General features: G+C 40.7%; 1 protein-coding gene across 4 annotated transcripts in view; it reads left to right on the top strand.

The window, feature by feature from the left end:
* MGAM (maltase-glucoamylase) overlaps positions 1-14,446 on the top strand; it is a 97,275-nt gene that overhangs the window by 81,056 nt on the left and 1,773 nt on the right. For all 4 annotated transcript variants that reach the window (XM_072777491.1, XM_072777492.1, XM_072777489.1 and 1 more), the window contains 7 exons: positions 1,444-1,592; positions 2,514-2,598; positions 3,483-3,539; positions 9,737-9,861; positions 10,937-11,025; positions 12,272-12,321; positions 12,931-13,101. In XM_072777491.1, coding sequence (XP_072633592.1) covers positions 1,444-1,592; positions 2,514-2,598; positions 3,483-3,539; positions 9,737-9,861; positions 10,937-11,025; positions 12,272-12,321; positions 12,931-13,101 — 726 coding nt within the window. The remainder of the gene's footprint in view (positions 1-1,443; positions 1,593-2,513; positions 2,599-3,482; positions 3,540-9,736; positions 9,862-10,936; positions 11,026-12,271; positions 12,322-12,930; positions 13,102-14,446) is intronic.

Here is a 14,446-nt window from a genome sequence, read left to right on the forward strand (position 1 = left end):
GCATTTTTCACAGAAATAGAAAAAACAATCCTAACATTCATATGGAACTACAAAACACCCCAAAGAAGTAAGGCAATCCTGAGAAAGAAGAACAAAGCTGGAGGCATCATGCTTCCTGGTTTCAAATTATATTACAAAGTTATAGTAATAAAAAAAAATAAAGTTATAGTAATCAAAATAGTTTGTTATTGACCTAAAAATAGATCAATGGAACAGAATCAAAAGCACAGAAGTAAACCTTTGCAAGAATATTCAATGGAGAGAAGACAGTCTCTTCAAAAAATGCTGTTGGGAAACTGGAAAATCACATGCAAAAGAATTAAATTGGAGCCCTATCTTATAACTCACAAAAATTAACTCAAAATGATTAGTAATTTAAACATAGGGACTTTAAACTGTGAAAGTTCAGGAAGAAAGCAGGAGAAAAGCTCCTTGATGATGTTCTTGGCAATGATTTTTTGGGATATGACACCAAAAGCATAAACAACAAAAGTAAAAATAATAAGTCTAGGGATCCCTGGGTGGCTCAGCGGTTTAGCACCTGCCTTCGGCCCTGGGCGTGATCCTGGAGACCCGAGATCAAGTCCCACGTCGGGCTCCCTGCATGGAGCCTGCTTCTCCCTCTGCCTGTGTCTCTGCCTCTCTCTCTTTGTGTCTCTCATGAATAAATAAATAAAATCTTAAAAAAAAAATAAGTCTACATCAAACTCAAAAGCTTCTGCACAGCAAAAGAAACAACAAAATGAAAAGGCAACATATGGAATGGAAGATATTACTTGCAAACTATATATCTGATAAGGAATTAATATCCAAAATATGTAAGGCACTCATTCAAATCAAGAGCACAAACAATCTGATTTAAAACACATAAACAGGGATCCCTGGGTGGCGCAGCGGTTTAGCGCCTGCCTTTGGCCCAGGGCGCGATCCTGGAGACCCAGGATCGAATCCCACGTCAGGCTCCCAGTGCATGGAGCCTGCTTCTCCCTCTGCCTGTGTCTCTGCCTCTCTCTCTCTCTGTGACTATCATAAATAAATAAAAATTAAAAAAAATTAAAAAAAATAAAACACATAAACAATCTGATTTAAAAATGGGAGACTAACCACATAGACATTTGTCCAGGAAGACATACAAATGGCTAACAGGTACATGGAAAGGTCCTCATGCTTCAGTGAACCAGATTCCTTAGGGCTTTTTAGATTCCTTTGTTAGTTTAGGCTGTGTTCTACCAAATATATCCCAAAAAGAATGTCTTAGGGAGAAATTTCATCAACTGTCTTTGGAAAGCTTGAGGGACTTCTTTCAATATACTAAGAATTTTCTCAGGCTCATCTATAATCAAATTGATCAAATATGATCTTCATTTGTAATAAGCATTCGGTGATATCCTTAAGTTTCCAGGTCCCAAGGTAATCTCTGAACATTTCTTTTTTCTCCTTTAGAGGCAAGACCCTGTGTCCTGGAATGCAACCTTTGAGGATATCTCCAGAAGTGTGCTGCAGACCAGATACACCCTGTTGCCATATCTCTACACCCTGATGCACCTGGCCCACACGGAGGGCAGTACTGTCGTGCGGCCTCTTCTCCATGAGTGAGTGTCTAGCTGGGATCCCAATGACTAAGGGATAATATCATTCTATGTGATGGCTTCTGGGAAAGTACTTCCAAATTAAATTAAAGACATGATTGCCCTGTGCCATAAGCTTTCCGGGCACAGATCATACATTATAACATCTTTTAGCACAGCATCAGTCATGCCCAAGGGTCCTTGATAAAATGTTACTGAATGAAAAAAAATTCAAAGTGATTATAATACAACATGGAATACTTTCTTTCTAAATTGGGCATATGAAGAGCTGCTGCCTATCTTTTGTAGCGGCTCAGGTCACAGAAACAAGGCCAGATATGAGGGATGGAGATTTGAAGGTTGAAAGCCATTCTTGGATTTAAAACCTGCCATAGTTAAGAAACATGGAAATATTTATAGGTGAGAACATGTCTAAATCCAACCATTTATGGGGTTTGAAGAACGTGACAGAAAGCAAGTATGTATCTGATTAAAGGAGACATAGGGAAATGGTAAAGGAAGCTGTAGAATGCAGCTGGATTTCTGACCTGGGTCTAAACTTAAAGAGTTTCTTTTTTCTTTTCTTTTTTTTTCTTTTTTTGAGTTTCTTCTTTCTTTCTTTCTTTCTTTCTTTCTTTCTTTCTTTCTTTCTTTCTTTCTTTCTTTCTTTCTTTCTTTCTTCTTTCTTTCTTTCTTCTTTTTCTTCTTCTTCTTTTCTTTCTTTCTTTCTTTCTTTCTTTCTTTCTTTCTTTCTTTCTTTCTTTCCTTTCTTTTCTTTTTCTTTCTTTTTTTAATTTAAATTCAATTTGCCAACATATATAACACTCAGTGCTCATCCCACCAAAGCCCTCCTTAGTGCCCATCACCCTGAACTTGAGTTTCTTCAGGGTCTTGGCCTAAGGCCTTTTGGGGTCTTAATTGTAGTACCTTGGTTTCTCTTTCCAGGTTTGTGTCAGACTGGGTGACCTGGAATGTAGACAGTCAGTTTCTGCTGGGCCCAGCCTTCCTAGTCAGCCCTGTCCTGGAGCCTGTGAGTATGGGTGCCTCTGATGAATAGAGAATTAGAGTTCTGAGGCCTAGTGACTAGAGGCAGCAGAAGAGGCCTGGTCTGCTGGAAGTCCTGAGATGTGGTCTCTTATTCTACTTCTGTCTCTCCCTCTCCGTCTCCCTCTGAGTTGAATTCCATTACTTAGGTGCTCTGTCCTCTGCTCCCTAATCTTTAAAACCAGCATAACAGATTCTGATTCCTAGGATAATCAAGAACAAAGAACCTTATGATACATTTGAAGATATAATCATTTCTTTATTAACTAAAATAAGACGAATGGACCAGGTATATCAGGCTATGTTATAAAAATTCATTTCAGTCCTTTATCACCATTAAAAACAATTTTGCAGGATGTTTATACCAATTTGCATAATCTTTTTGTGGGCTAGCCCTTCTCTTCCTTCTATAAGATATTCTTAGGCAGCAAAAGCCATTTCTTCATTTTTTTTTCTCTTGATATATAGGCTTCTGATTAGAATACCAGCTAATTCCATCCTCACCAAAACTTACTGCACTAATTATAATCCCTAAAGTACTGGCACCATAAAATCTACAAAATGTTCTTCTACTCCAGTCCCAATGAGAGGGTATGAGATAAGTCCATAAGCAAATGATGATTTTTTTTCCCCAAAAGTCCTGATCCCAAAGGGCTTTAGGGAAACTATTAGTTTCTGGTAGGCAACTCTCCCATTTGGGAAGAGGGGAGGCATGGGAGGAAAGGCTTCCCCAGCATTGCTGGTCTCTAAAAGATGAACCTCTGGGTCCAAGACCAACACTATTGTTTTGACCCTTTTACTATGCAAATTGGTTATATTGTCCAGGATGGAAGAGCCCACCGTCAAAGTCTTGTTTGTGTTTAATTTTAGAATGCCAGAAATGTCACTGCATATTTCCCTAGAGCCCGCTGGTATGATTACTACACGGTAAGTTTTTCTGATGATTTATACAACTTGGGAAAATGGTAGTGTACACAGGCTTCAGAATCTGACACATCATCTGTCCGATTCTGGCTCCATAACTCATCTGATGTGTGTGAGCTTGGACAAGTCACTTTTAACCTCGTAGCCTCAATTTTTTCACCTCTAAGTAGGATAAGTGCACTTTTCTCACAGAACTGTTAAAAAATAACACATTTTGTGAGTGTTCTTTATGTGTTAGTTTTTATCTTTCATGCTGGTGTATAATGGCAACACTAGTAAATACTTGAAATTGTGCTGTCAAATGTAGTTTTTGTTCATATCATCCCTTATAAGACTGTAAGTCTCAAAAAGTATTGAGGCCTTTCCTTTCTTGTTTTTTTTTTAAGTTTTAAAGATTTGATTTATTTATTCATGAGAGAGACAGAGACATAGGCAGAGGGAGAAGCAGGCTCCATGCAGGGAACCTGATGTGGGACTCAATCCTAGGACCCCGAGGTCATGACCTGAGCCTAAGGCAGACGCTCAACCACTAAGCCACTAAGGTGCCCCTCCTCTCTTGTTATTAAATATCTCCTTCTATAGCATGGATGCTCCAGGAGGAGTTGTTAAATGTAATCTGATGTAAGCACAGTCTTAGGCAGTATATAAAATGCACATGGAGGTATGAGACGCAACCAACCCTTGTGTGCCAGAGCAACACAAGTGCATTTAGAAATGGAAGACGAACATGTCATTCTCTGTTCTAGAACATTTCTACACTAGTGGGAGCTCCAGAGACTCAGCTGAGTAAACAGGGCCTTTCAAAGCAACCGCAAGGCCATATTCTCTTGTAAGGACAAAAGTCGGACTTTGATTCTTGAGGAAGAATCAAAGGAGGTAATTCCTCTCCCTGTAACCAAGCCTACTTTGACTTTTCTGAGGAGAGCAAAGCAGAGGACTCAAAATCCAGCAAAAGGAGAATAGCGGGAGGACAAGAGGCAGAGCATACTCTGGCCCTTTGGGTCAATGCATTTGCAGTGTGATTAGGTGAAAACTGGACAAGAACAATGGAAGTCTTGTTCCTCCTCCTCTTTGTCTCACTGGAGCCCTGAGTCCTTCCCCGACACCTATCCCATCTTTTTTTTTTTTCCCTTGTGGGTTGGATCTGTCCTCTAGATGGCCCTGCGTTAGGACTCTGCTGTGTGCTTCCCCAGCTAGGGCCTTCAGTGGGGGAGCAGCCAACTGATTTTAAGTCACCTAGCGTTGGTCCTGAATTTGCATGTTGACTGCTCCATTCACTCACAGAGATTTTGAGTACCCTGAGGTTCGCTGGAACAGTGGAATACATGAGGTGCCTGGGCATGCAGTTTAATTTTTTTTTTAATTTATGATAGGCACACAGTGAGAGAGAGAGAGAGAGAGAGAGAGAGAGAGAGAGAGAGAGAGAGAGGCAGAGACACAGGCAGAGGGAGAAGCAGGCTCCATGCACCGGGAGCCTGACGTGGGATTCGATTCCGGGTCTCCAGGATCGCGCCCTGGGCCAAAGGCAGGCGCTAAACCGCTGCGCCACCCAGGGATCCCCTGGGCATGCAGTTTAAAGAGGTACTCCTTCCTAGGGCTGAGCCAGTGTTTGTATGACCCTGACAGTGAGCACTGCCTTAAACTGGGCCCCCTAGGCATCTCACTTAATTCCACTCTAGTCCCAGCCTGGCCCAGGTGCAGGCCACCTTTTGAGTTTCAGGTGTTAGAATACTGTGACAGCTTCCCATTAAGTGCACCCTGGAACCTGGAGCTGATATTTGCATGTGGTCAACACTAATACTTATGTACATAATCGTAGGCACTACATGAAAGAAAGGGAAGTGTGAGGGCTAGGAAAGAAAAGTATCCTGGAAATTGTTGATTTTATACATGACTTTTAAACAGAAGAGCTTTGGTTGAGGAAGGAAAGGGGAAAAAAATCACTTAGGAAGGCTCAAGTTGATGGAGCAAACCATTTAGAAAAAAACTAAATTTTGCTGTTAAATTAAAATGGAGATTCTGTGGTTGGAATTAATGAAGAAGTGTCTCCTTGATTAATCTACATGGTTGGCTACCTATTTTGTACAAGAGCAGAGGTTGGCAAACTACCACCCACAACTACATCTGATTCATACCTGTTTTTATAAATAATGTTTTATTGGAACACAGGCATGAGCATTTGTTTATTTATTGTGAACAACATCTGTACTCACACCAGCAGAGTAGAGTAGTTTCACCAGAAGTCGTCTGACCTGCAAAGCCTAAAATACTTAGTATTCGGTCCTTTATAGACAAAGTTTACCAATTCTAGTTCTAGCAGATATACATGGAGTATGAGACCTAGTCCACCATCTGATCATGTGAAAAGGAACAAATTCATTATTCAGTATAAAGAATACAGTGGAATATTAAAACATAGTGTCAAAAGTTAGAGGAAGAAGAGCTGCAGATGTACTGGTTAAAGGATAAAAGTCACCAGGGGGAAGATAAGATTGGAAGGGTATCATAAAAGAAATATAGGGTGCCAAAAATACTTTAGAAGAGTAGAGATACCTCCCCTGGTATAAATACAAACATTGGAGAAGGGCAAACATGGTAAAATGGAAAGTAAAATTCACCATGTTCCGTATCTCCCAACTGCTGGTCCCCCTTCTAGAGCTAATCCCTGTTAACAGTTACATATCTTTGTTGTTGATAAAAATTTGTGCATAGACTAGCATATGTGTATTCTTTTTTATTTACACAAATAGTATCTTACTGTACATACTAAAAGGCTCCTTAATTAATTCACTTAATAATATATCTTGAAGCTTTTATTTATTAAAGAACTTTGAACTTGAACTCTTTGAATTTGAAGCTCTTCCCTATTTTTTTTTTAGCAACTATATTATATTCCATTGTATGGAATCATTTAGCAAATCACTTTTGTGGATGGACATTTTGGATTTAGGTTTGCCTGCTTTCTTTTTATAAGTAGTGGTACAAGGTTACAGGTAACACCATTGTATGTGTATCTCCATATAAGTTTTGTCAGTAGAATTTCTGGGATTTAAGAATTTGACAGATATTGGCAGGTTGCTTTCTGAAAAGGTTTTATCAGCACTCAATCCCAATGAGTGTTTACAAGAGTGCCAAGCAAAGATACTTAATCAACTGTTCAGTTGATGCAAATTCCCCCTACAAAAGCACTTGGGTTGTCTATTCTTATTTTAGTAGTGTGCTTTTAGATTTTTACCATACAGTCATATCTTAATGGATATTTAAACAGGAATTTATTAGACTACTCTGGTCAGAAACTATATAATGGAAAGCCAATAAGCTTCTGATAAATCAAGTATTAGAAATGAAATCATGAGATTAAACTCACATCACATTTACATAATGTGTAGTAGAATAGAAATATTATTGAGAGAGATAAAGAATTTGGTAGGGAGATAACTTTGACAGTTTTATATGTGTCGAGTTTCACTAGTAGGCAGGATAATCAATGGAGAAAATGTCCAATGTTCATAAGATACCAGAGTGAAATGTCATTAGAGATCATATAATCGGATTTTCTCATGTTATCAGTGAGAAAACTGAAGAAGCTCAGAGATGTAGGACTGAAATTTTTATTAAATCCTGTAGACTCTGGAGTCCTGAGGCAGGCCTCAGGGAGAATGGCATCAGTCAGCATGCTTCCTTCTGACCACTTACCCCTATGGTTCACACAGGCTGAATATGGCTAAAATGAACAAAAGGGACCAAAGTGGAGGAGTGTTATGGTAGCTTTCCTCCTTACCTTTAAGGTAGCAATTATCAAATGGGGGGATTTTTTTGCCTACCAGGGGACATTTGGCAATGTCTGGAGACCTTTTGGGTGTCATTTGTGGTTGAGGTGGGGTGGGGGAGGTGCTACTGGCATCTAGGGCATGGACATGGGTTAAGCATTCCAAAATTACAGGACAGCCCCCATGACAAAGAATTATCTGGCCCCAGAGGTCTACAGTGCTGGAGCTGGAAAGCCCTGCCTTAGATTGAAGAAATATGGAAGGCTGATTTCTTAGAAACTGAGCTTCATGGCTCTGGGTGAGAGAGCACTTCTTCCTGTCACAGGGGAGGCAAGATAAAGATGTTAAACATAAAGGAAATTTAGTGAGTTAAAGATAAGGATTTGTAAAGTAAGTTCATCTTTTTTTCAAGAGAATATTAAATCGTTTATTGATTACACATGATAATGGACAATACACAAGCTTCAATCCCATCTATAATTTTATCTGATACCATAATTCAATTTAGATATATTGCATAGGATGTGCCAACAATCATAATAACCAAATAAACTCCAGGACTTTGCTTGGGTGACCCTTTTAACGGTGAACTCCAGGTCACAACACATTAACTGTCAGTTCAACCACACCAAAGTTTGTGGAGACAATGGCTTCTGTGCCCAAGCAGGTTGCAAATAAATTTCGAGTGGAACCTGGCATCACCCTGAAGGAATTCTAACTTCACACTGTTGGGGTAGTTTACCAAGATGGCTTGAGAGTAGACTAACTTTACACAGCACATTTTAAAAAAAACACATTTATTCAACGTCATGATCAGACTATTACATTTAGCAATCAACAGCATGGGTGCAAAAAAAAAAATCTACATTAAAACGCTTTGTTGGAATGCTTTACATTTTCCACAGAACAGAAACTAAAATAACCTGTTATACAATTAGTCACAAATACAGTCCTCGAGTTTTTTGCCCATACACATGAGTATTGTCTAAAACATGCCTTCTTTGTAGCAGCTAGGCCCTGCCACCACTGTGCTTGGCTGAGTTCACAAATCTGTTGTAACCTGTGGCTTCCCTGTCACTTCTCTGGCTCTCCCCTCCTGCTAAGCTTTGTTTCCTGGCAGTAATTAAAACCTTCTGCCACTGCCATAGCTGCTGCTGCTGCTAGAACCGCCATAGCCACCTTGGTTTCATGGTTTGGCAAAGTATTGGCCTCCATCACCATAGGGGCCAGAGCTTCTGCCTCCAAAATTTCCTCCTTTCATGGGTCCAAAATTTGAGGATTGATTGTTGTAATTGCCAAAATTGTTATAGCTTCCGCCACCTCCAAAGTTGCTTCCGTCATTACCAAATCCGTTATAGCCATCCCCACTGCCACTGTATCCACCACCACCTCGACTGCCACCGAAGCCACCTCGACCACTGAATTCCCTCCACGACCAAAGTTGTCATTCCCACCAAAACCACCTCCACGACCACCACCAAAGTTTCCAGAACCACTTAAGTCTCTTTGGGTGGACGAAGCACTAGCCATCTCTTGCTTCGATAGGGCTTTCCTTACTTCACAGCTGTGGCCATTCACAGGATGGTATTTTTGAATGACAATCTTGTCTACAGAGTCGTGGTCGTCAAAGGTCACAAAAGCAAAACCTTTTTGCCACTGCCTCGGTCAGTCATGATCTCAATCACTTCAATTTTCCCATACTGTTCAAAATAATCTCTTAGATGATGTTCTTCAGTGTCTTCTTTAATGCCACCGACAAAAATCTTTTTCACAGTTAAGTGGGCACCGGGTCTTTGAGAATCTTCTCGGGAGACAGCCCTCTTTGGTTCCACGACTCTCCCGTCCACCTTGTGTGTGGCCGAGCGTTCATGGCTGCGTCCACCTCCTCCACAGTGGCGTACATGAGGAACCCAAGGCCTCTGGAGCGCTTGGTGTTGGGGTCTCTCATTTTAATTCTGTCAAGTAGGAATCAAAGCTTTAGTAAAGTTGGTCAGGGTGGGGAAGTGGGAGCAGTAAAAGGAGCCGGAGCAGAGGCAAAGTGAAAGAGAAGGCCTAGAAATGCCATTGCAGGGCATGTATCAAAAGCCAACAAGAAATAAGCAAAAGAATTCCTCAACTTCCTCCAGCACTGCTCTCTGACACAGAAACAGGATGTGGAATGAGGGTAGGCTGAGATCCACACTACGATCTCATGTAGTATGTACGGTAGAAACCCCAGAAGACAAGGGGTGCTGACGTGATGTTGGAGCATCAGGGTAAGAGTCCACCCAGTAGCTGGGTGAAAGTGGAGACGGGTAATACCAGCTGTGTGCTGGAAGGTCATGGACAGGCAGCAAGTCCAGAACAGTAGACAAGCTGTCTGGTAAATGCGTTGTTCAGTGAGGTGTGTTCTCTTACCCTCATCCTGTCTTACCTTCTTCTGGCCCACAGGGTGTGGACATTGGAGCAAGGGCAGAGTGGAAGTCCTTGCCAGCCCCTCTTGACCACATTAACCTTCATGTCCGTGGGGGCTACATCCTGCCCTGGCAAGAGCCTGCGCAGAACACCCACTTAAGGTGAATGATGGGACAAGGCTTCTCCTTTACCTGCCAGTTAGCTTAGATCCTGCGGAAGCCCGCCAATCTGTAAGCAGCACCCTCAGACCCCAAAGGAATTTTACTAAAGATTTTTTTGTTGTTGGCTTGTTTGTGATTTAACTTTTCCTAGACTCTGCACTCTTTGAACAATTATTAACAACTATTTTAGATTCCAGTGGGTGAGATAATAGGTCTAACTGATAACACTTGAAATGGAAGTCAAACAAGGAGCAACCCAATTCATACTAGTTTTAGAAGACTATCATCTGAGTCTTAATGGACTCTGCTAAGAAAACTATTGCTAAAAAATTGTGTAAGCCACATTGCAATTGATGGCTGAGGCTGAGATTCCTCACATACAGGATTTTGGAATTCTGGACCTAAGTCTACACAATAATTAATAATAGCTAACATCAAGTGAATGCTTGCTATGTGCCTGGAACAATACTAATATGGAGTTTTCTATTTGAAAAACTATTTTTCTTAACAAAAGGAAAAATAAACTCTGTGATATAAATGCTATTATCCCCATTTCACAGATGAGCAAAGAGAGGCTTCAAGTGGTCACACAGTTTTTAGGTAGTTGAGCACAGACTAAAATCCATGAATGTCTGATGCCAAACTAAAATCTTAGAGCCATACTCATTTGATTAAAAAATTCAGTTAAAAACTAAAGAGCTTAGGACATTTATAAACAGAGCTCACTGTACACGTCCTTAGGAAATTAGGTCATGAAAAAAGAAAGATCACATCAGGATTTTTCTTACAGAACCACTGAATTTGCTTGTAGTTTCTTGTAGTACTTTTACAACACATGTAGGCTTATAAAACCTTAAAGGAAAATTCCCCTACTTCATTCATTCATTCATTCATTCACTCCTGACCTGAAATCATATAGCCACTGGAGACAGAACTAGAGCTAGATCACAAGTCTCTTGAATCCTAGTACCCAGTCTTTATACTATGAAGCACTTCCATTATGTCTCTATGAAAACTCTTGGTTTATGGCTGTGGTTTTGTTTTTAGCTAATGGCTCTTTCCTACCTCATTGCAGCCGTCAGAAATTCATAGGCTTCAAGGTTGCTTTGGATGATGAGGGGGCTGCTAAAGGCTGGCTCTTCTGGGATGATGGGCAAAGCATTGGTGAGTAGGATTGCCTGGGATTCGTGTGAATACCATTGACTAGGGGACAGGCCTGCTGTCCATGTTAAAACAATTCTGCATTCCTAAACATAGCCATTTGTCATTTTAAGTGCATGGTAGCTATTGTATATGATCTGTATGCCTCATGTATAGCTCTGAATCTCTCAGCATTACCCAACTGTCCTAATTCACTGTGTGAGATAGCAGTATGGAAGCCATAGGGAGTTTCTTAGTAGTCAAGTGAGATATACTTCCATATGGTTTACATTCAAGGGCACATTTCCTAATTACATGGTTTACTGTCCCAGTAAGAAAGACAATGCCTCTAGCCGCCATGCTATTTATTTGGGGGGATTTTCCATTAGGAGTTTACAGGAACTGGCAAACTCTTGGGAGGAGGCTTATGCTCGATTAGCTCTATCTAAGCCATTTCTGTCTAGTGCAATGATGGAAATAGACTGTATCTGTGTTGCCCAATATGGTAGCCATTGGCATAGGTGACTATTGCACATTTGAAATGTTACAAGTGCATCAGAGGAACTGAATTTATTTATTTAATTGTAATTAACCTTAATTTAAATAGCTATATACTATTAGTGGCTGCCATCTTGGGTGGCATAGCTCTAGAGTGTAGCCAAAGCCCTCTGATTGAGTGGTAAGCAAATTAGAAAGAAGCTAGAATATGGGGGAAGAGTGAGCAAGCCCCAGAAGTTGGAGCTAGGATGGGGATGTCTATGCTAGAAATGCTGAGCTTCATATTCTCCATGAACTTGTGGCATACATGAAGGATAAAGTTCAAAAAAGTATTTTCTTGGTCTCTGGAGACTGCATTAAAAAAATTGCCTCATACCTCTCAAGCTGACCAAGATACCAGTGATGTTTGCAATGTGTGTGTACATGCACCTGTGCACACATCTGTGTGCCTCTAGCACAAGGGATCTGGGAATTCTGAGGTGACAAGGAAGGTGTGGGGAATGGTAGATCATGAGAAAGAGAAGCAGATTAAAGAGTGGTGTCAGGAAACTGCATTCTATGAGGGATTCTATTAGCCAGGTGCATCTATACACACTCATTTCAAACACTGTGTAAGCGGAGTTTGGGGGAACATCTGAGCTCACAAAATGGAACTCTGTAAAGAAGAAAAGTAAAATGAGGAACAAAAATCATCCCTACTTTCTCAACAAGTAAGCAATTGGAATTCAAGAGCACAGCTCCAGATCACACTTACTTTGTTGCTCATTTGCAGACACCTATGGAAAAGGACTCTATTACCTGGCCAACTTTTCTGCCAGCCAGGTGAGTGTAACTGGTACTGTGAAGAGAGAATAGAGTTCTGTTGGCTTAGTTGAATGCTGGATATCATAGGGCATTACGTACCGCCTAGAATCCCTTCCCTGCTTGTCTTCTTAATTTGCATCTTTCCCTTCCTCTAGACTTCAAATGGACATTTAGTATGCTCTCAGGAAGTTCTCTGTGATTAAACCCATTCATATTTCATCAGTAACTTATTCCAGTTCACCAAGGCACAGACGGACAGATTGTTTCTATGTTATCTGGCCCTTGCTCCCGTGTTGCCTTGGGATGGTCTGCACATTTTGTGACTCCTCTACATGTAGAGGATACAGTTCCTGATAGCTGAGACTTTTTGTCTCCCTAGAGTTCAGGGTGAGTCTAGAGACACTGCAGGTGCTTAGCCAATGCAAAGCTGGATGATAGCTGGAAGCGGGAGATACAGGGCTGAAATCATACTCTGCATTATCCAAGGGCACAAGATGGGGACTCTCACATTGTCTTAACTTCATGACCTATATTTGTGCCTAAAAAAAGGTTGGGAAAAATTTAAATGGATTTTGTTGTTGTTGTTGTTGTTTTCCCCTCTGGTCTCCTTTTATCTCCAATGGACAGAATATGATGCAGAGTCATATAGTTTTCAACAAATACATCACCGATGCAAACCCTTTGAAACTGGGCTACGTTGAGATCTGGGGAGTGGGCAGTGTTTCCATTTCCAGTGTCAGCATCTCTGTGAGCGGCATGGTGATAACGCCCACCTTCACTTACAACCCTGCAACACAGGTTTGTGACCAGTGAAAAGCCCCTGTGGTATTTCCTGGGCTAATCCTAGGGCAGTCCCTGCCTACTTCCTTTCCAAATGACAGCCTTTCCTGCAGAGCCCTTTGGGAAGCTGTGTTCAGTGCACCAGCAGTGGACAGCATGGAGATGAAGGGGAAATTTCTGACTTATTATCATTGGGAATTGTGGGTCTTGATCCTTTCTTTCCACATATGTTTTCTTCCCTGCAAATTTATATAAAACTGTCTTTACTCCTTCACCTTGCCTTAGAGCTCTACTTCCCAGACAGCTCGAACTACCTTATTCCATCAAATATGACACCATAGTTAGAGTTGTCCCATTATTTCATGTGGCATGAAGAAGGAAAAAAAAGGATTACAAAAGTATGATACAATGCTTTCGTATCATTTAAAATCTCTAAACACACAGAGAGCTTTGCAAATTTTCTCTAAACAAAGATTTTTTTTATCATTTTAATGTTAGTGACAATACAGAGGAAAATATTGGGTAGGGACACATGGACATTGATAAATTTGCATTAAAGTAATTTAGACAAGGTAAACTCTGAATGTGAAGAAATATTAGAAATGCCTTGCTACGCCTGGGTGGCTCAGTCAGTTATGCGGGTTAAGCACCTGCTCAGGTCATGATCCCAGGGTTCTGGGATTGAGCCCCCTGTTAGGCTCCCTACTGAGCAGGGGGTTGGCTTCTCCCTCTGCCTCCACCCTTCCCTCTCCCCATGCTTGTAATCTCTCTCTCTATCAAATAAATAAATAAATAAATAAATAAATAAATAAATAAATAATTTTTTTAGAGAAAGAAATGGGGATGCCTGGGTGGCTTGGCAGTTGAGCGTCTGCCTGCAGCCCAGGGAGTGATTCTGGACCCCTGGGGATTGAGTCCCACATTGGGGTCCCTGCATAGAGCCTGCCTCTCTCTCTGCCTGTGTCTCTGCCTCTCTCTCTGTGTCTCTCTGTGTGTGTCTCATGAATAAATAAATAAAATCTTAAAAAAAAAAGAAAAAGAAATGCCTTAGCCAATTTGTATCACAGATTTTTCTTTTAATATTAAAATTTGTATGTGAATATGGCAAATTACCATCTTATTATTTAAAAGAAGAATATGTGGCATGAATGGGTTAAGGTATTTCTCTGTGCTATCAGAAGCATTGGTGATATATCATTTCAAAAAAATTCTTCCACCAATCTCTATGGTATTTTTTCCAAAGCTAGCAAATGCATTATACAAGTTTTCATCCTCACACTTTCTTGATCTTACTACCAGTCAGGTTTCCTATTTTTTCCTAAAATAATCCTTAAGTGGTTCATAGTCCATCCATTCATAATAC

The sequence above is a fragment of the Canis lupus genome, chromosome 15 (genome assembly GCF_048164855.1).
Source record: "Canis lupus baileyi chromosome 15, mCanLup2.hap1, whole genome shotgun sequence".
In the NCBI taxonomy this organism is placed as follows: Eukaryota; Metazoa; Chordata; class Mammalia; order Carnivora; family Canidae; genus Canis; species Canis lupus.